General features: G+C 44.1%; 1 protein-coding gene across 1 annotated transcript in view; it reads left to right on the top strand.

Annotated features, from left to right (window-relative positions):
- Tnks (tankyrase) overlaps positions 1-14,825 on the top strand; it is a 146,873-nt gene extending 132,048 nt beyond the window's left edge. Inside the window, exons 23-27 of the mRNA XM_021218747.2 lie at positions 486-560; positions 1,691-1,796; positions 2,116-2,302; positions 5,341-5,497; positions 9,644-14,825. Coding sequence (XP_021074406.1) covers positions 486-560; positions 1,691-1,796; positions 2,116-2,302; positions 5,341-5,497; positions 9,644-9,730 — 612 coding nt within the window. The 3' untranslated portion in view covers positions 9,731-14,825. The remainder of the gene's footprint in view (positions 1-485; positions 561-1,690; positions 1,797-2,115; positions 2,303-5,340; positions 5,498-9,643) is intronic.
- The last annotated feature ends 7,271 nt before the right edge of the window (positions 14,826-22,096 follow it).

Raw genomic sequence — 22,096 nt, 5'->3', positions numbered from 1 at the left:
GAAATTTGAGAGTGGAGGAGTTTGCGGTGCTCAGAAGGCCGCTCTGTTTGGTGGTGAAGTAATACTCAGCTCCCCTCGCCCGCGCTGCTGTGTCAGGGCCCCAGACTACTGAGGTGAATGGAACAAAAGTATTTTTAAAATATGTTTTAGCATTTATCTAATGTATCAATTGAATGTCATTTTAGTTTGACTTATTCAATTTCTTTTCATTCTTAATAACAAAGCAGTTATACATTTTTAAAGTGCTATCTTTCAGTTTCCCTATTGTGTCTACCAAAAAACAAAAAGCTTTCAAAATTTGTATCAGAAAATGCTTTCATTAGTATTTCATTAGTATTCATTTTCTCACTACAGATACTCATTAAATTTGTTAAAATAAGTTTGTAGTGAACTCCTGATTGAGATTCAGACTCATCAGGGAGACAGATGGAAGGAATGCTCTCTGCTGGCTCTGATGGAGTTAACTGTCTCCCTTGGCCCTACAGATGCAGAGCACTATTCGAGAGCACAGAGACGGCGGGAACGCTGGGGGCATCTTCAACAGATACAATGTCATTCGAGTAAGCCTGCTGATTGTTATGGGGAAGTTGGACTGCAAAGCTAACACAGTTAAATGAACTCTAGGAATTTGGGAAGAAAAAATTCAGATTGTGAAAGATACTTATTCATTGTCCTAAAATCAAATGCTGTTGTCTTCATTACAACCTCTAACGCTCAAGACTATCCTGGGCTAGAAACGACAGCACAGTGAGAGCTGGCTTCAGAAAGGCGGCTGCCCCACCCGGTACCTCCTCAGATTTGGACCCTCAACAGCAGGAACTTCATTTTAAATCATTTGAAAACCGCATTTTTTTTTTTTTTTTTCCGGGACAGGATTTCTCTGTGTAGCCCTGGCTGTCCTGGAACTCACTTTGTAGACCAGGCTGGCCTCAAACTCAGAAATCCACCTGCCTCTGCCTCCCAAGTGCTGGGATTAAAGGCGTGCGCTATCACGTCCGGCTTGAAAACCGCATTTTTTAAAGACCTGGATTGTCAATCTACTTGTCATTGATGAGATCAGAATGCCTTTATCTCTTAAATCACAGGAAAAAAAACTATGTTGCCAGTATCTGCTTTTTCAGAGGTTATCTTGAAGGTTAATTACATCTGCTAAAAACTGGTTTAATCCTTTCTTAATTGACTTGCAGGAATTATTCTGGTATATCAAAATAAGCCATGAGCGGTTGTTTGGTTTGGTTTGGTTTGGTTTGGTTTGGTTTGGTTTGGTTTAGTGGATAAAGTGCATGCTACACAAACTCTAGGGAGCTGAGTTGGAGCCCCCAGCACTCAGGTAGTAAAGGCTAGGCACCATTGTGTACCATTGTCTCAACACTGGGAAATGGAGGTGGGGGCTAGACTGACCAGCAGTAAGTCTAGACTCGGTGAGGGACCCATCTCACATAAGGTGCAGAGTAACAGAGCAAGGTTCTCAGTGTTGGTTCTGGCTTCACATTCGTGGGCACACAGAAAGCAGCAAGGAGACACCACGTAACTGTGTCACTAGCATATTAACTGAATTCCGCTGATAGGGTGACTTTTAGATGTGTCAATCAAAAACCCAAAATTAATACCACCAAAGAAAAAACTACATGTCCTTTGCAATCAAAATGTACATTTAATTAAGAATAGTATTCTTTTATCCTTTATGAAGATTCAGAAAGTTGTGAACAAGAAGCTGAGGGAGAGATTCTGCCACAGACAAAAGGAGGTGTCTGAGGAGAACCACAACCATCACAATGAACGCATGCTGTTCCACGGTGAGCGCTGCCTGCACTGGGGCTGTCAGCAGTGGGGAAAGTAGGGGGATTCCTTGATAACCTTATGTTGGAATGACTTGTTTGCACTTTTTTGGTTGAAATAATGTCTAGTTTCCTAATGCTCTGCATGTTAGCACAGGCTTCCCAAAGCATGTGCCATGCCAGTGACTGTCTGAACTTGCTGCTAAACTCCAGTTCCAAGTTGAGACACCTGCAGTTTTTTGGTTTTTGTCTTTCTTTGTGAACATTACTAGATTTCAGTGAAAATAGTAAATGGCTAAGTGTTGAAAAACTAATGTTTCCACCTTTATATTTTTAGGTTCTCCTTTCATTAATGCAATTATTCATAAAGGGTTTGATGAGCGACATGCATACATTGGAGGGATGTTTGGAGCAGGAATTTACTTTGCTGAAAACTCCTCAAAAAGCAATCAGTATGTTTATGGAATCGGAGGAGGAACAGGCTGTCCCACACACAAAGACAGATCATGTTATATATGTCACAGGTGAGCATCCTGCCTTGACTGCAGTGGTTGTCACCCTCAACTAACCTTTGACTGTGGTGCTGGGCCCAGTGGTCCAGACCAGACACACACACACTCTGTAGGTTGCAGTGCAACTGCATTTCAGTCCTCTGTCAGATGCAGAGACCTCCTAGTGCTCACGGTTGACAGAGCCCTTCTTGCCACTGTCACACCTGAACATACAGGGTCAAGGTAGGAGATTAGACTCAAGTCTCATTGCTGATGCGGCTAGTGGTGTGCTTGGTTTTAGGAGCATAGTAATTCCCCTTGGAAAGCCCAGCTTCAGGATATCAGCTGGGGAATTGGTAGCAAACAGATGAATATCAGCTTTTTAAAGTAGGACTTTGTAATGGAAAAGCTGGAGAAGGTAATCATGGCGGTGCACGAAAAGGAGGCATTTCTCTTCTCACTGGAGGACAAGATCAGGATTTAGTGCCGTTGTTTGCAGTCATACACGTGCACACTGTATCCAGCCCTGAGCCCACTATACTTACTCCTAACCCCACCAATGCTTTCCCCTCCCCCTTCACGTCCTTGTGAGTTTTGGAGATTCTCTCATTTGAGCTGCTGGAAGGTGCATGAGTGTGGGGTTCCAGCTGCAGGTGAGTGACTTTCCATTCCTGCACCCTCCCCACCCCCCCAAAGTAAACTTCCTCTCCCGACAGCCCTGTCTCCAGGAGCTCCTCTGCTAGGGGTGCAGCCTCGTGCTCGCAACCATGCTGGAGTACAGATGGGTCTCCTAGAAATGGAGCCTGAGCAAACGCCTGCCGCTGGCACGCCATTGGCAAGGGTTGTCCCAGGGAAGCAGGAAGGAGGCAGAGCGCACTCAGTGACGAGCATGGGGAGTGGCTGGCCATGGCTCCATTATCAAGTGCATGAGCTGCCTTCAGAGATACTGTTGAAACTGCTGTGTCAGAGCAGCGGTGCTCCAGTGGAGGAAAGGAGTGGATTTCTGTGGCTCCTGCCTCATGTGTGCCAACATCTGCTCCCCAGGCGATTACCCCCGTGTTTCTTAACTGTTGCATCTACAAAATACCACAAGAGGAAGCAAGGCAGCATCTGCACCTGCTCGCTTGCTTCTTCATGTGCTGACTCAGTAGGTCCTGCAGACCAGGTTTGCTCCTGAAAGCAGGAAAAAAGGAAACCAAGGCTTGTTCGGTCAAGTATTGTATAACAGATGGACAGTGACAGTCTACTTTCTGACAGCACACTGCTGCCATAGTGGTAAAGATGGAGCTAAGGAAGCCTCTTTGGGGGCAGCAGAGGTGGCTCTGCAGGTGAGAGTACTGTTGCTCTTGCAGTCAGTCTGGGGTCAGTGCCAGTGTTCTCAGGATGGCACACATCCGTCTGTAATTCCAAGTACATGTGTCAGGGAGTGCCCCTGTCCCTCCTGGCCTTTTTTGGGTACCAAGCACATACATACTTGTAGGCAGAACAGTCATACAACAGAAAATAAAAATAAAGCTTTAAAATAAATAAAGGCTACTCATAATGTAGACCTACAAGAAAATACACTAGATAGCAAGCCTTTATCCTAAAGGATCACCAGTGACATCCAGCTAAAAAAGCCAGCTAGGCAGTACTCAGTAATAAAGATCATACTCCATTACTACAAACTGTTTATATTTAACAACGTGACTAATTGTATTTAACAGTGTTACTAATTGTACTAAATAGCTAAAATGCGTAGTGTTTAAGGTTGGCTTTTAAGGACTGGGTAATAATTACCTTGGGCTTTGCAGCCATGTGTCCTTGTCAGAGACTTCTCCCCTTGGGGTGCAAAAGCAGCTGTGGAAATGAATGCATGGCTTTAGTCAGGAAAATTATATTTAGAACACCAGGTACCAGCTGGGCATGGTGGCACACACTTTTAATCCCAGCACTCAGGAGGCAGAGGCAGGTGAGTCTCTGTGAGTTTGAGGCCAGGCTGATCTACAGAGTGAGTTCCAGGACAGCGAGGGTTACACAGAAAAACCTTGTCTTGAAAAAACAAAACCAGAAAAATAAAAGAAAAAACAGATACCAGCTAGTTTTAAACTGGTGGCTATGGTTTATAATTTCCACCCCACCAGTTTTTCTTATCCTGTACAACATTTAACATCTGCTGCAATTTAAGTTAGGTATTAGATCCTCAGTCATATATTTAAGCTAAATATTTTTGTTCCTGATTCACTGTTCTTATTACCCTGTCATCCCAGTTTTTACTGTTTACCCATGATGAGTCAAGCCTATTCTTATCCGGAGAGATGGCTTAGGGTAAAAACTTTTGTCACACAAGCATGATGGCCTAAGTTTGAATCCCCATAATCTATATAAATGCCAGGTGCATGGCATGAGTGGTTTGTGAGCCTTAAACTTGCCCAGAGTCCCTGCAAGCTCTCAGGCCGACCAGTCTGGTTACACACGGGCAGAATCATCAAAGAAGCTCTGTCTCTAACAAGGTAGGAGGCACAGCGCATGTGAGACTGCCCTCCTCCCTCTGAGCATCACACACACACACACACACACACACACACACACACACACACACACCCCACAGCTTCCTCCCTCTGAGCATGCCACACACACACAGCTCACAGTGTTAATCTCAGGCTCTGTTGCCATCGCCTTCTTTTCTGCTTTTGCGTCCATGTAAAAATTTGGCTCTCTGCGGGGTCTTTTTGCACTTGGCATAGTTCACACCAGGTATTTTCTACGATAGAGTCCCAGGCTCCTCCAAAACTGCCTTAAACTGTTGATCTAACTTGATATTGAATTGCTAAATAGTAAACCAGTATATCACATTTTATCCCATTACTACACACAGACTTGAAAGTAGCATTTCAATTACCTTGCATTTTATGGAATTTTCTATAAAAAGCTAATAAACCTAACAGTTATATTTTAAGATTTAAAGTGTTGGGAGGAATTCTATGAGCAGGGGACCTGGAAAGGGTCAGCATTTGGGGTATAATTAAATAAATATTCATTTTTAAAAATAAGATTTAAAGTATTTTCATTTGTTTTTGTTCTCCCTTTAGACAAATGCTTTTCTGTAGAGTGACCCTTGGAAAGTCTTTCCTGCAATTCAGCACCATGAAAATGGCCCATGCACCCCCAGGCCATCACTCGGTTATCGGTAGACCAAGTGTCAATGGGCTGGCATATGCTGAATATGTCATCTACAGAGGGGAACAGGTATGTTGCTCATCACTCAGCACGAACAAATCACTAAGCACATTCATACAAAAGCGTGAGCCATATTGAAGACTTACCTACAGTGGTTGCAGGCATACCATGCCTCTGAATGGACCTGCTTAACATAGGCTGGTTCCACAAAGGGAATCCTCATTATTCCCATCAGAGCCGTACATCCTTGAGAGTTAGAAGGCTACAGTATAGGTAATTCTGTCACCTTCTTGGGGATCCAAAATGAAATTGGCAGAAAAACAATAGCAATGGAAGTGTGTATACAGAGAAACAATTCCCAGCACTAAATGTCAACCAGATCGAGTGCCAAAGAGAATTTTTCTAATCTTAATTGGAGGCCATAGCTAACCTGAAGTAGAAGAAAAATGTGAAAGTAACTAAAAAGTAAATAGATAATGTATATAAAATATTTGTGTGGGGGCAGAGTAGAGTGTATAGTTGCAAAGAATTGCAGACGCTTGAACTCCTCTTCAGTAGTTTGTTTTTTGTGGGAGTGTAGGTGAAGCAACAGAGCTCCATTACTTAGGTGACAGGGTCAAGCAAGTGAGTAAATGCATAGATATCTTAACTCTTGGGAACTGTTGTTCTTACTGTAGAAGAGGGCATGTCATGTGGAATAAGAAAAAAGCTTTTAAAAACTTAGGAATATATTGAAGTTGTATTAGTTAATAGGAATTCATAGTTTCTAACATATATCAATAGATATATAGGTGCCTATGTACATATCTGTGTGTTTAGTTAGGTCTATGAATAAATACATACATAATTTCTTTGTTTACTCTGCTGAAAGCAAAGACACCCCAGTAGCAGTGAAAAGCTAGAGCCCAGTCCCTCAGACCTTTCCTGGCTAGAAGGAAGCAGGGTTGGAATAGAATAGGCTCAAGAAAAATAAGCTTTAAGTAGCTCAAGGGGAATGTAGCATGAAGCCCTAAGAGCCACATCCGAGAAAGCTGCAGACTACATAGATACAGTGCTACGTTTGGGGGAATGTGTTGTTACTCTTTCCTGATGAATGAGTGGCAAAGGGAACGTCTTGGTCATGGTAGAAGTCATGGTAGAAGCGAGGGGTGCTAAAAGTAGCTGGAGAAAACATAGACCCTGGTTTAGAGGGTTTCCATTAGAATAATTGTATGCTTGTTTCAAAGTTACAAGGACAAGAGGCAGCGAGCGGAGAAGGCCACTCCTTGCCAGCCAATCAGAACTCCCATCCCTCAGTAGGCTAGGTAGCTGAGACAGGAGTGTCATAGGCTGGGGAGCAGATTGGGAGGTGCACAAGAGACCCTAGGGTTGAAAGATGCACTGAGATTGATTTATTCCTGAGAGGAAAGTTGGCTTTGGTTGTGACCTGATTAGCCTTAAACTCTTTGAACAGGCTGATATATGGCTCCATGGTAAAGCATTTGAGCAAGGCCCTGGATTTGATTTCTAGCACTTGGAGGTGGGCAAAGGATGAATGTCTGTATCAGTTTCGCTTTTACACTCAACAGCAGGAGTGTAGGAGAGAGGAAGGAGAGAGATTCTCTGCTTATTTGTTGCTATCAAGGTTTTGTCTGCTTTACTAAAGTGGTCTGAACAATGCTGGTTTATTTAAGGTGGAAAAGAAAATACTGTAGAATGGTTTGTAAATGTTGTTTTTCCAAGTATCCAGAATCTCATTCAAGAAAGCATGATATCGCAACACTAGGGAGGCAGAGGCAGAGGCAGGCAGATTTCTGAGTTCGAGGCCAGCCTGGTCTACAAAGTGAGTTCCAGGACAGCCAGGGCTATACAGAGAAACCCTGTTTTGAAAAACAAAAAAAGAAAAAAAAAGAAAGAAAGCATGTTATCTCTTAGACAAGAAAATGGAGTTTTAAAGATTTAGTTTTAGCATTAGAAATGTGGGTTCTTGAAACTGAGTAACACAAAGTGAGTTGTTACTTTTAGGAATTTAGAACAGATGTTTCCCCTCTGGGATCTTGTGAGTAGCATGGTTTAAAATGGCCTGGTGGGTAATAACTTTTTGGTTCATTCTAGCCTTTCTAATCCTGCAGCTAAATGATTTTCTTGCTTTAAAGTCTTCTAGGCTCTGTGTGATTGATCAGTAAACTGTATGCAGAAACAGTCCTGTCTCCTGATCATGGCCCTGGAGCCCTCAGTGGAGGGACTTATAGTAATCCATGCTGCTAGAACCTCAGGGTCTCTGACGGCTAAAACGGACCTGTGTCAGGGGTCTCACAGGCTACCAAAAATCTAGTTTCCGGGTACCCCCGACTCCTGCTGAAGTAACTCTGTAAGCAAAGAAGAAGGCGTTACACCAAGTGCCGAGATAGTCCACTTCACTGGGACAAAGGGCGGCAGCAGCTTACCCTGTGAGCTTTAGTGTGTAGCGTGCCACTGTGGACAGTCTTACATTGTTCTTGTCTGGTGTAGATCCCCAGACAGATGGTCTACACCCTGAAGCAAGGGCTCTGCTTCACACCATAGTGTATCACACATGGTGAGGCCTTAAACCTATACTGCTGAATACATAATTCCCCCTAACAAGTAACCATCTAAGCAGTATCTCCCTTTCTCCACTAATGAAGGAGAAGTGTCTGCAGCAGCTTGTTTGATATCAAGAACTAAAGTGCTGCCTTAAAGCCATTTAGCTAAGCAGTGTGACTTAAAGAGCCACAGAAAGCAGTTATGCGCCTTTAGATTCAGGAGTCCAGAGAGATTGTTGACTCTAAACATCATAGTTTGACCAGTTACTGATGGAAACCATTGGTGGCTTAGATTCAGACTAGAGTGCACTGGACTTTGAGAGGCTATTGTGAATGATAATGCTGCTTACATGTCTATAGACAGGACTTTTTAAAAAGCATATTTATGTATTTTGTTTTTCAAGTCCTGAGACCTCTTACGAGGCACAGTCTAATGAATAATAATGACAATAATGTTACTAGTACTCAACACACACTCTGTCCTTACTGTATCCGTCCTATTCCAAGACCTTTGTACTTAATTCTCACCAAACAAGAAAACAACAACAAATGCCAGTTTTGCTGTTCCTACTTACAACCAAGAAGACCCAAGACATAGATGTGTGCTGACTTACAAAGAAAAGTTTAATAAACCTACTACTTGTATTTTTATTTTAAATGTCAAAAACCTCTATTATTATTATTATTATTATTATTATTATTATTATTATTATTATTATTATCACCTTTAGTAATCTCTATATCTGATGCAAATAGTGCATAAATTCTTTGGGGCTCCAAACCCTTTGCCCAGTTAAGAAATATTCTTCTTCAGCCATGACCACTCTGAAGTGCTGGGCCTAGATTTGTCGTTTTTTAGAGTTGAAGAATTCATGTGTAGTGCACACTCCCTGCTTTTAAGATCAGCTTTCTCTGGTAGCGTCTTCCTATGCCAGACCCGATCTGTCTCACTAACTTCAGGAGAGTGGAGACAGAGACAAAGGCTGGCAGCAAATGTAACCCTAAATCTGCACCATTACCTCTCCAGTGGAGGTTACTGCTGGTTGGCATGGTCACCCCTAGCCAGCTGTGGTGGCCTTCAGGTCTTTCTTGGAAGGCAGGGCGGGAAGACGAGCCCTAACTATGGAGCAAGTTTGAGAACAAATTAGCCTACACGAGACCCTGTCAAAAAGAAACAAACACCCTGTTAGGTCATCCCTACACTGTTGCCCTGTGGATTTGTGGTACCTTAGACCATCCTTGGCAAAATTAAAAAATTCTAGATACTAGGGTGTGGGGTTACAACATTTCCTATGGTTAATCTGAGCTCTTGACAGCAGAATTATTGAGTTAATAAGCCTCTTGACTACCTACTATATAAGGTGAAGAGGAAAGATGCTGAAGTTTTCCTGTTCGTGGTGCATGGCTTTCCAGTAAAGGATGAGCAGAGGAACCTAGCCCACAGCGTTGAGAGGACTGTGAGGCTGAGGCTTTACAGTGCTGCTGCTACGTAGAGCAGTTAGTTCATGTGGGCACGGGCTAGCCTCCATCCCCACACCGCAGAGGGTAAGGTCAAAGTAGAAGTACTGTGCAGGCAGTTGTATGGATGGTGGGGTTTGTCTGACCACTGTAAGGAAGGCTAACGTGCGGCACCTTCAAGGAAATGAGTCATTTTCCTTCTTGACCGTTCCAGGCATATCCAGAATATCTCATCACCTACCAGATCATGAAACCGGAAGCCCCTTCACAGACCGCAACGGCAGCAGAGCAGAAGACCTAGTGATCACCCCTGGTAAAGGCCAGAGTGATTCAAACCTGCAACTGGAGTACAGTGAATTGCTTCCAACAAAAGAAAAAAATCAATATTCTCTAAATCCCAACAGCCAAGAACTAAGCCGTCTGTGTTTTATAAAGCATTGCTAGAGTGACGGCGCAGAGTGGGTCCCAGGCACACTCACCTGCCCTGGTCCCTTTGAGGAAGTGGCTGCCGGGCGGTCTTGAACATGTCTCAGGCCATTTTTATTGCAGTTATCCATTTCTGAAGCAAGACGCTTTGCTCGGGATGTAGAACTGGGAAAGAGAATGTGCTGGCGTGCTCACCCGGTCTTGGTTCATACACTACATTTTCTTTGTTGTGTTTGGCATATGTATAACACACACATGTGGTGGGCTCATTTTTTAATTTTGCCAAACGTATTTGTTGATGCTTGTTGTTGTCGTTGTTGTTACTTTGAAAATGAGCCAGAGTCTTCCTGGGATATTTTGCACAGAGTCACACTGACTAAAATCATTAGCAATGCAGCTGAGCAAGACACTGTTCCCATGTCCCTGTTGTTCGATTTTGTATCTCTGCTTCTTGTGAACATAAAGGAAAAACAGCAATATTTAGTTTCCTTTTATAAGCTGCCCCATCTTTCCATCTTAAAAGGAAGGGCACAAACATGTCTTTGACCCGAAGAGCCAGAGCCCGGAGGACCGTTCGCTCTCTGCTGTCCGCAGGGCTCTCAGGACCATGCTGCAGATGTCAAGAGCACCAGGAAAGGTTTAATGGAGGCGGTTAGAACTTTGCTTCCCTGTGGAATGGCTAGAGTGCTGGGAGGGGGGAGCCCAGGGCTCTGGCTGCAGCCAGCGGACCCAGGGATGTCTCAGCAAATGCTTCTCACTCTGCACCACCAGAATTGTCTCCCCTGGCGCTACCTGTACTTCCAGAGTCAGGGTCCCAGCGTTCTCCTCGCCTCTCCCTTTAGTTTAGAAAGCCAGGATTCAAGCCCTGCGTGATAAATATGCACAAATGCAAGGACGATTTCTTTACTCCTGATCTGGCCTTTATTTTGGGTAGTATTCGTCAAATACTTTAGAAAGATTCCTTCTCTCAGTTTTTTGAACCATTTCTTCAGAGTTCTTAATATAGTTAGACAAAGAAAACAGAAGTTGAAACCAAAGGCAGTTTGACCTATTTTTTTAGACGCCACTGATAGAGAAACATTTCTTTGTGGAAGTGCTGCTTGTAATGGCATTCGCCACGTGCACGCCACCGAGCAGAGCCACGCTTCCTTCTGCCCTGAGGACCTTAACTGAGTACTGAATTGAGTGCATTGCTCTGTTTAGGTTCTGCTCAGTTCTGGAGCAGAAGTCACATAAACAGGGAAACTATGTGACACACGTAACCATTTCATTCGGAAGGCTGAAAACAATTCTTTTAACTTTTTTTTAATGCAAGCATATTAAAACTGTGACCATCTTTGTTTCTCTGGTTCTTGAAATACACATTTCTCTCTATTAAATTTTTGTTAGCTTAAGCCCAGTGCTAGGACTAGGCATCCAGTCGAGTGTGAATATTATATCTTGAATGAGTTCCTCAAAATGAAGTCAAGAATTAGCCTCAGCTTTCTCTTCTGTTGAATTTTCAGTGGCCTGAGCTAGGAGCTTGTGGTTTTGACTGCACGTTTAATAGCAGCTAGAGTACCACACAGAACTTCACACTGGGGTGTTGGCTCGAGAGCGCTTCTCCTTCCCGCTTTTGTCCTTTCTGTTAACAAAGGGTTGAAGAAATTGGCATCTGTGTAGTTGTAGTAGCTATAATTGTATGTTATTTGGCCCAACCAAAATTAGTTTAAAATGCTAACCACAGCTGTGATTTTGATTTAGTAACGAGTTCCTATGGTATAGTAAAACATAAACTCAACCATGAGCCTCTGACTGACGTATCACCTCCATCAACCAGCTAGATTAACCTGGGCCTTACCTTGAGGAGTCTATCTTGGTTCCCTAAACCACCAGGGCTGTGTGTCTCATGTTCTGAGCTGAGAAGAGACACTGTGTAAGGAAGCCTGCTCTGGTGCTGGTGATCTCATGGTGACCCGCCTATGACAAAATGCACATAAACAAGCTGTTTAAAAAGAATCAGCCCTGAAAAAATAAATAACAAATAAATAGTCCATAGAGCTAATAGATATTTTCAGGACTTGAAAACCAAAGGTATCGTGAGTGTATTCAAGTTGGCAAAAAGGTGATTGTTTAGGATTTCTTTGTATAGCAACATAGACTATAGAAGAGCCCTCTGGAGTAGACAAGCATGGCATTCAGCTGACAGCTGTTTACGTTCTTGTATGTGCATTATTCTTCAAGGCCTTTCTCAGAGACCCCACGGTGCCACTTACCCGCTTTGGCCAGCTTGGAGACTTAACTCAGGCATAAACTTAACTCTGGGCACGTCTGCCTGTACCTTTGCCTCTCCCCAGATTGCAAGCCTAGTCTTAGAAGAGTGCTCCTGGCTTGCCCCTTTCACCTTTCCTTTCTTCATCACGAGTCTTCTGTATCCAGGTGTCCCTTATCTTCATATCAGAATGGATCGGGGTTTGGTCCTCGTGTACTTTCTGCTCTGAAGTCTGCCAGTTTGCTAACAAATGGCAGCATGGAACCCAGTGTTGTCGGTTCTATGCAAAAACACAGTGGCAGGGCAGTCTGGATTCTAACTCTGCTTTTCCTCCCTCGCGGTTAGAACTCTGAGCAGGCTGAGTAACAGCACTAACCTCGCCTCATGAAGGCAGCGGGCGCCTCTGAGCTCCACACTTCTGACTGCACTCGTTTCTCTTGGCTGTTGGAATAGTGAAGGGCATTTGGAATGTATAGAGAAATACTTGAATATGGCAAGCTAATAAGCATACATTAACATCTTACTATCCTAGATATTATTACAAGCAGATATTAACATTTGGCTAGTGCAGAAAACAGCATCAGAAATAATGAATGCCCCGATTTTCTTCTGCCGCAGTATATTCCCAGTTGCATGAAGGGTGCTTCGGCATTGTTCCCTCTCCCCTTTTAAACAGTCATCGTCTGAATTCCTGAAAATGGCCTTGTAAACCAACATGTGTATTTGTAAGCACATCTCGCTGTCCTGTCTCTTCACCCATGCATCCAGACCTCACGTGTGTGCCAGCCTTCGTCCTGTGTTTCTGTTGGGCCCATCATCTTGCACAGGGTTTCAGACTATAGAGTCACTCAGCAAATATTCAGAAATGACATTAGAATGGATGTTTTCATGGATCAGAAAGTTGAAGACTGGCCTCTGGTGTTAAGGCCGTGACACAGAAATGAGGGTGATTGTGACAGTAATATTCAAACAACTACTGACTCCACCTAGTGCATGAAAAGATCACTTAAAAAATACCATGAAGCTGTTTCAGCCAACTTAAGCGTTCTACAGTTAATAGACAATTATGGTTTTCCTGTTTAAAAAAGCCTTATCTATGGCAGAAACTTTTTAACCTTTTCTAATCTAGTAGTGAAATATGAATCCACTTCTTAATATTTGAAATGTGTCAGTGAGTGGGCGTGTCTGTTCATTTCATACCTGGTAAGTGTGTTTTATGGGGTATATTTTATAAGTAATATTGTCACATTTAGTGGAGTTGATGTAGCCAGTCAGTTCGTTTCTCTCACGCAAAGCTCTTCAGCCTCCAGGTCACCTGGTTTGGAGTAACACTGGTGGGATCGCCGAACTTGTGCGCGGAAGCCATAGTGTGTGACACTGTGTAGAGTTTGAGTGCTGTGGAAGTTGTTTTTAAATCATTTTAAAGTTATACTATGACACATGAAACTTAAAACTTGTTGGAAGCTGAAGATTTTATATCTTCTGTAAGATCCAGTATAGTCAGGTTGTGTGGCCAGTTTTATACTTGTACCAGAGTTCTGCAAAATTGAGGTGCCACTCACCCCATAAAGACACTCACCCTATAGAGGTAGTTGTCACGCACACACACACACACACACACACACACACACACACACACTGTACACTTCCTAGCTCCTCTCCCCTCCACCTTCCTTTCAGAGTTTTTTCTCATTTTTGAGAATTCTTCTGCTATCCTTCTCAAGTGGCTCTGAATGTCCTTTGTTAGCTCAGTTTAGTGATGGGTTATCCCTGGACCCCTCTCGGTGTGCAGGAAGAAAAACTAGGAAATGCCACAGTAAAAGAAAGGAAGAGACGGAGGGTTTTAAAGCTCATAGCTTAGACCGAGAAGGTGACCGTGCGGAGTAGTAAATAAATTCACTACACAGAACACTGAGACTTGTCATGTTCTCGTAATGCCTGCTTCTGTCCCTCCCAATGTTTTAAGCTCATCTTATCTTTGTGGTAGTAATATTTGTCCTTAATACCTACAAAACTAAAAAGGTACTTTGATTGACAAGGTCTCTCAAGAACTTACAAACCCAACTTTGAGGAAATCTAGACTGTTCTGACAAGAACATCTGGAGTTGTCATTTTCTCCCTGTAACGTCTCAGTCTGTGTAAATAACCAGTGTAGTGGCCTTTTGGTTTGTTGTTAGTGCTCTTTTTGTCTCTGTGTGACCCACCAGTGGCAGGGGTTCCAGCTCCACCTTTTTTTTTTTTTTTTCTTTTTTCTTTTTGAGTTTGTCCATCTGTAGGCTTGTCAGACAAAGTACAAGATGCCCAGTTAGATTTGAATTTCAGGCAGTTTTCTAGCTCGAGTATATTTCATATTTGACATATCTGTGCAGTTTTTAAAATGTTCATTAACTTATCTCAAATTCAGATTTTGACTGAATATTCTAGATTTTTGTTTTCTATGTTTTTTAAAACCTGATAGTCCTAGCAATGGGATCACAAAAGGAGGCTCACAGCATGTAAATTCTCTGGTCTTTATAGCATTCACCTGGATTGCAAGATCTCCCCATCCCCTGCCTTCTACTTATTTCTAAAAGGGGGCATCAAGGAACTTAACCAGCCTACATGGTGGGGTTCTATTTAAAACATCTCTGTGATTATATTTAACCTGTAATTGTGCTTTGGCTTAATGTCTACAGTACTTGTAACGAATTAATATTCAATAAAAACATTTTAAAGTACACTGTGTATAGCATTCAGCTTAAGTGTCTCCTGCTTCTGTCTTGCTTTCTTCTTGTCAGCTTGACCCTCTGCATCTGCAGCCCAGACCTAACGTGTCAGAACTGACAGATCTCCTTTCCTCTTTAGTGAGAGTGCAGCTTAAAGTTCCTTAGCACCTGTAAGCCCACTGGGAGCCATGGAAACAGCAATAGCCAGGAAAGTCTGGCTGAGGCCAGCTCATAGGCCTCCCAGCCAGCACAGCTGGAGGAGAAACGTTCTTTACATGCCGCGGGAAACACTCAAGATGTAACACCACTCCATGTAGCTTATTAACTTGCAGTCCCAGCACTCAGGATGCAGAGGCAGGAGGATCAGGAGTTTCAGGCTAGTCTGGCTTACATACCATACCACCTCATCCCCAAGGAACAAAGAACTTTCTCATCTCCCACCGGTGCTCTCTCCACATGTCGTGATCTCAAAGCTGGGTGTGTAACCTTAACTGTACCAGAAGGATCGTGAGCGTTCCAAGGATTGTCATGGTTTGCGTGAACCCGTAAGATGTGCAGTCTGCACTTATGGAAGGTGCTGCTAGTTAGAGTGTACCAAGGGCACAGACAAGGAGAAGCAATAAGGAATTGTGATGGCAGGCATATATGGAAGTGTTTTTATAATAGGAAAGTCAAGATCTTTGGGCCATTTGTGTGGGACCCATGTCCAGGTGGACAGACAAGGGGACATCTTACTGGGTGGTAAATTCTAAAGCAGCAGCTGTTCCTCTTAAGACTGGCCGTTTGTGTAAAGTGACATGGGTCACTAGGGGTCAGGGTCTGAGTAGTTGTGGCCTAGTGAGATCTCAGCTTGAAGTTCCTTAGCACCTAGATAAGCCCACGTGGGAGCTGTGGAAATACATCAGTAGCAGGAGAGACTATAGGAAACTTCATATGTAACCATGGTCATGGCCTGGTGTCTAGAAATTTTGCTATCAAGGTTTTTTTTTTTTTTTTGTTTTTTGGTTTTGTTTTGTTTTCATTTGTTTCTCTTCGTGCACTGTATATGCTGACACTAATCAAAGAACCCCGAAAAGTCCTTTTAATCTTCGTTTCACAGATAAACTTGAAGGTAAAATGGCAAAATAATTTGTATATCAGATTCCCTCACACTGTAGAGCCTAAGTGACGGCCATTGTACGCTGGTCCCTGGTTGTACGCTGGTCCCTGGTTGTATGTGATGCTCACCCCAAGAACCTTTTCTTTTGGTTCTGTTAGGGTGTAGAGGGAGGTCAGACCTGTGCACCAAATGGCAAGTACCATGAAGTGACCAGCTTGGAATGTCAGCAGCTCAGGTTTTAGTTGGTGGTAGCGTGACCCTGTATGTGTGGTGGCATGACTCAGGAGGAAGGGGCAAATGGTGACTATGAGGAAAGCCAAGGGCCCAGCTGTGGGTTGAGCCTGGTTTTAACACCCAGAACCCATGTAAAAGCAGTGATGTATGTAATGCTGGTGTTCCCAAGAGGAGAGAGAAAATGGAGACACATAAATCCCCTAGAAGTTCACGGGTAACATCCTGGCATTCACACACACATGAATGTACACATATATATATACACACAAGGGTCTTTTAAAAGTCACTTGCTAAACTGGATTTGTTTCTTAAAGAAAATTCCAGCCAAAACAAATGCCATGAATCTAAAGAGGAGAAGTGTTGTCTTTGGCACCAATTTTAAAAAGTGGATGGTGGTGGGCTGTGGATTGACCTTACATTCTAGAAAGACTTTGTTCCCACTGAGCTCTATCCCCAGGGTCAACAATTTTTGCTTTCCCAAGACAGGGTTTCTGTGTAGCCTTGGCAGTCCTGGGTCCCTTTGTGAGCCAGGCTGGCCTTAAACTCCGAGATCTGCCTGTCTCAGCCTCTGGAGTCTTGGGATTAAAGGGTTAGTATGAACTTTTTAAACTTCTGTTGCCTACAGTGCTATGGTGATTGTGGCCCTGCGTGACAGGTTAGAGCTGGCGTGTTCTCCTTAGAGTGTTTATAACCCTTTATCACTAGCCTGGGCCACTCTAGCTTTATAATTGTAAGGCCAGTGGAGCGCAGGGACCTACTGGCCGAAGCACAAGTTAAAAGCTGGTACAATCAGTTAAGTCTCCGACTATGGAACATGTTGTTTTTATTTCAGTTAGATTTATTAAGATGACTGACATTCTTTTCCTGGCACAGAATAGATTTTTACAGTAGGGCCGAACAGCTTTACAATTCTGCAGGTAAATGAAGTATCCAATATGAGGAAGTCGGTATGAAACTAACAATGGAAAAGAGGATTAGGGGCTGTGGAGAGGATGCCGGGAAGGAAAGCAGGGCGTGCCGTGTACCACTAAACCTTCAGAATTCCAAAGCAAGTTCTATGAAAACCATTTGCCTCTACTTCTCTGTTAATTGGGAAGGCTGTCTGCACAAGTTATTTAATTGTTTTACCCGGATGATGGATGATATACGGTGGTACAAACTGAATCCCTTTTGAGTGTCTGTCTCCAGGGAAATACCCATTCATAGGCTGAGCAGTCTAAGGAGTTCCCAGAGACTCGGGTGCAGCAGGGATCCTGACCTACATCACAGGAAAGGGCCCAGGCAGAGGCTGCGAGCAGGCATTAAAGATGCACACTGAAGTCTCTTCCTGAGCTCTTCGATGACCATCGTGGCTTTTGAAGCACATCATTCCAAGGATGTTATCATCGTTGTAACAAAACTGGTGAGATGGCTCGGCGGTTAAGAGCACTGACTGATCTATAAAGGGATTTGATGCCCTCTTCTGGCAGTGGTGCACTCACATAAAAAAAAAAAAAACTCAAAGCAAGTTACTTCACTTACAAGTAACTTTATAAATTTCCCTTTGTAAATGCGAATGTCAGGTGTTTTATGGGGTGCATTTCAGTTTTATGGATGAGCAGATAGTGCCAATAAAGTTTATAAGGTCAGAAGAATGTAAGACACATTTCTACCCTACATGTGAAGGGTTAGCTGTTTTAGCTGCCCCCCCCCACACACACACACATTTGATGCACATTGGTATGTTTTTGTCTGTGTGAGGGTGTCAGATCTTGGAGTTAGGTGTGAGCTGCCATGTGGGTGCTGGGATTTGAACCCAAGTCCTCTGGAAGAGCAGTCAGTGTTCTTAACCACTGAGCCAGCTCTTCAGCCCCATGTTTTAGTAGTCTCATTCTTGGTGTTTCTTCTGAGTGTGTAGTTCTTACTGCGGGTAGTCCTTACAGCAGTTTGGTCATGTTGAAATTCTTGGCTTTCAGTGGTTTTTGCTCAGTTTGGTTGTTTTGGTTTTTTGGTTTGTTTGTTTAAATGTAGATCCAAAGTGAGGGGCTGTTCCTTTTGGTGTTTGCCTCATTAGGACAGTGAGAGATGTCTGAGGGTGTCTGTCCGAGCAGCCAGTTTGCCCAAAACACTACACTACAGGATTAAGGTGAGGCCCCAGCTCTGCCATCTGGAGCCACAGCCTGGCTCTGCCACTTGCTAACCGGAGGATCTGCCTCTGCTGAGTTGCTTCCATTTCTCATCTTTAAAATGAGCATTCTTACTGTCTCGTAGAGTGGATAACTAAACGGCCTTTTTCATTTCATCTGAAAACTGGCTCTGCTCCTGACCTGTCTCCAAGAAAAAGCGCAGTTGACTAGAAAAGGGGGTTAGAAGAAAGGCAAACTATGTAACTGTCCAGGACCCCACTCTGATCGTTCTCAGCCAGACCAGAGCCCAGGGAGCTGCCACGGTACAGCAGATTCAAGGGAAATCAACCTTCAAATTCTGGTTGCTCCTCACTGACGAAAGGGAGTAAGTTCCAGGGCTTTAGTGGTGCCAGGGGAACCCTCCAGCTAGTCCTGAGCTGACTGTGTGGGTCGAGTTCTCCTATGCTGTCATACTGAGTGCCGCTGGGTGGCTAAGACATGGAGGCCTGGCCCCATGGCCGAAGTTAAGTCAGCTTGCTTTGAAACGTGAGGAGGGAAGGTTATCTCCATGAAATCCAACCGGAGTGCTGTTTCTGGGGGAACTAGTGGGGGGTACCATGGGACCACTTGAGGTAAGGTTGAGTCAGCTTCTCACTGAAGTAAAGTTTTTAGAAATTTTAGTGCACAGGTGAACGTGTGTGTGTGTGTGTGTGTGTGTGTGTTGTGTGTTCTTGGGCATGCAAGCCAAGGGTGCACATGTGGAGGAAGTCAGAGAACACTTGGTGGAGTTAGCTCTCCCCTTCCTGACTCCGCCCATCAGGCTTTTGGAGGGTTCCCTGCTAAACCATACTTCTAGGTGGGCTGCTTTTACCGGAAGAGTGCATGACGCCTGGACGTCCTGGCTGCTGGGGCTGGAGGCATCCCTAGGGGACACTCCCTAGGGCGCACAGACTTCTGTGAGTCTTGTCTCTAACCCCTTTCTCAGTGCTTTCACTTACCTGTTGAACAGACACTGTTCCCTCCTACCTACCAACCATCTCTCTGTGAGCTCCCTTTTCCAACAGGACAAGCTCCAGGACATCCGTTGATTTTTTTTTCCCCCCCATTCATAAAAGTTCCTCTGCCTCAAAAATTAAATGTTTCTTTTGTCCTTCTACCTCAAAGTTGGTATGATGAGAGTTCAGGAGCTAAGAGGCCTAGGTTGGGCAATCCAATCAGTCCCCGTAACGGGGAGGTAACAGATCTGTGCTGTCCACTCAGTGCGCTGTTAGAGCAGAGACAGACTTAAAAGACACCTTGATTTCCTGCCTGAGGTTTCCTCCACATTTATTCCTCTGAATGAAATATGTCCTTCCCCAAAACCTGGTAAGAGAGTTCCTGAGCTATGCTACTTTATAAAGCATAACTAGCCCCGCTCTTACCCATGAACATACAATATGCCGTTTTTCCACAGTGTGTTACCTCTTGTCCATAATATGGGTACATCTTGCCCGTCCCTACAAGTTTATTGTAGGCATTTTATCTTTACATTTTCATTTTAAAATAGATCTCTGTTGGGGCTGTTGAGATGGCCCAGCAGTTAACCGCACTGGCTGCTCTTCCAAAAGTCCTGACTTCAATTTCTGGCAACCACATGGTGGCTCACCGCCATCTGTAATAGAACCTGATTCACTGCTGCTGTGCATGAAGAGTACTCATATTCATAAAATAAGTATTTTGTTTACTGGTATTTCTGTGTGGGAAGGGGACTTTTTATTTTTTTGTAATTGCTGAATTTTATTAGACTGGTGACTCCAAGATGTTTACAGTAGTGGGAAAGTATTACCATTTACAATTTGGGAGGCCATACCAATGCAGTCATATATAAGTGGATGGTTCAGCATGTGGTTTTGCAAACCATACCTTGTTTTCTCACTCTAGCCTTGAAGCATTTAATTGCTTACTTTCCAGTCCCAACAGACTAGAAAGCCAGTACAATGCCCCCCCCCCCCCGTCTTTGAGCCTCAGACCCTGAGTAGTAATTCCTCACACATTCTTCCCTTACAGCCCTCTTTGCTCACGGTCTCATGCAAAAACACCGGCCTCTCCCCTTGAATCTCTCATCTTCATCTCCTATGCTTCCTACAGTAGGCCACTGCAGGGGAAAGATGCTAGATGCTCTACGAGGTACCAGCCCCCTCACCTGCCTCCCAGGACTCTTCCATCTGCTGGTCTCCACGGCAGGCGGGCAGGATTACCCGAGGGTCCGGTCCTCTTAACAGCAGGATGCTTGCCAGTGAGAGTCCACAAAAGCAGAAATGGTTGAAAATGTATTTATTTTTCTTCAAATGATCTTTTTTCAAGCAATAAATAAAAACAGACATGTTTGACTCTTCTAAAAAAAAAATGTACATCCTACAGAAATACAAGCATATCAAATGTAGAAATGACACCGCTCAGAAAGATGGGGCTATTTACACAAGTTACAGAAATGACACCGCTCAGAAAGATGGGGCTATTTACACAAGTTACAAGTACTGCATTGTTACCTTTCTGAAGTCCCTTGGGAGCTCTAAGGAAGGGGTGGGGCACTAGGAGGACTTCAAGACAGACACATACTTCCTCCATCTTTCTTGCAGACAAAGTTTAAGGAAATAACATCAACACCCAGACACTATTATTGAGCTCACTCACAATGCTCCACAAAACTGGTTCTCATTCAGGGGCTTGCCACAAAGAACCCACCTCATCCCTCAGCTGGCTTGTGGAGAGCGAGCCCACACTGACACCACTACAAAGCCCTACTGGGACATCCGTGTCACCAGCTAGCTGTGTGCTAACAAGACCTGCCTTTCACCAGAAGCAATGGCTTCTCTGGGACTTGGCCAGTGAAAGCCCATAGGAACAATGTAACATATTGGCGTCCAGGTCCCACCCACACAAGTCCTGGTTTATTTGGTCAGGGGTCACCTAGCTATGAGGAGCTTAAAGGCTACCCGGGTGATATGATGAACCCACCTTGGCCATTGCCCAGTCCTCTTCCCCTTGGGAGTAACCATCAAGTCTTCTCTCCCTCCTGCCATCTTCCCAAGGACTCTCAATCCCTTCCCATGGCTTCCCCAGCTTTACTGAAAGCCAAGAACCAGGGCACAAGGTCTCAGGGGCGAATGGAGCGGGGGAGCTGCTGCTAGCTGCCTGCTTGCCTGTGTTTCAGCCCTCAGTCTCACACTCTATGGATGATGGAACCAAGATCCCCAGGGAGAACTGCATGTCCCTCCCTCGCAGGCAGATACTCAACAGCCTTCTGACATTCCAAAACTTCCCATCACCAGAAATCAGCTCACCGACGGGATACTGTCTTTTGAAACTAACCATGAGGAACGACAGGGTCTTCATTAGTGCTACTGCAAGCCATCAAAGAAGCTTCTAGAGAGCTTTAAGGTGTGCCCCCGCCCTTTTTTTTTTTCAATCAAGCCAATGTCCTACTTTCTAAGTTTTGGATCTCATGCTGTTATCAAGTACAAAGAAAATGACTTTATAAATAGCCCCTTGACACTGTCATAGGAAGTTTGAATTAGGAAGCAGGGGAGGGACATTTGGAGCTCCCATGCCTGTGTCATTGGGATCTAGTCTGGGAACTAGGACACATTTGACAAATGCTCATCTAGAAAATGAATGTAGTCTACAAGCTATCTGCCCTCCACATTCTTGGAGCCCAGGACTTGTCTAGCTATAGAACTCATTTAATCTAATTCTTCACCAAACATGAAACAGCTGCCAGGAAGGCAGGAGGGGGCAAAAATATCGGACCATCCAACTAGGCAAAGGTTGAAAATCCAAACTTCACCATCGGGGAAGCTCAGCCCTA

This window comes from Mus pahari, chromosome 19 (genome assembly GCF_900095145.1).
Source record: "Mus pahari chromosome 19, PAHARI_EIJ_v1.1, whole genome shotgun sequence".
NCBI lineage: Eukaryota > Metazoa > Chordata > Mammalia > Rodentia > Muridae > Mus > Mus pahari.
Note: the sequence above shows the minus strand (reverse complement) of the source record. Positions and strands in the feature narration are given on the sequence as shown.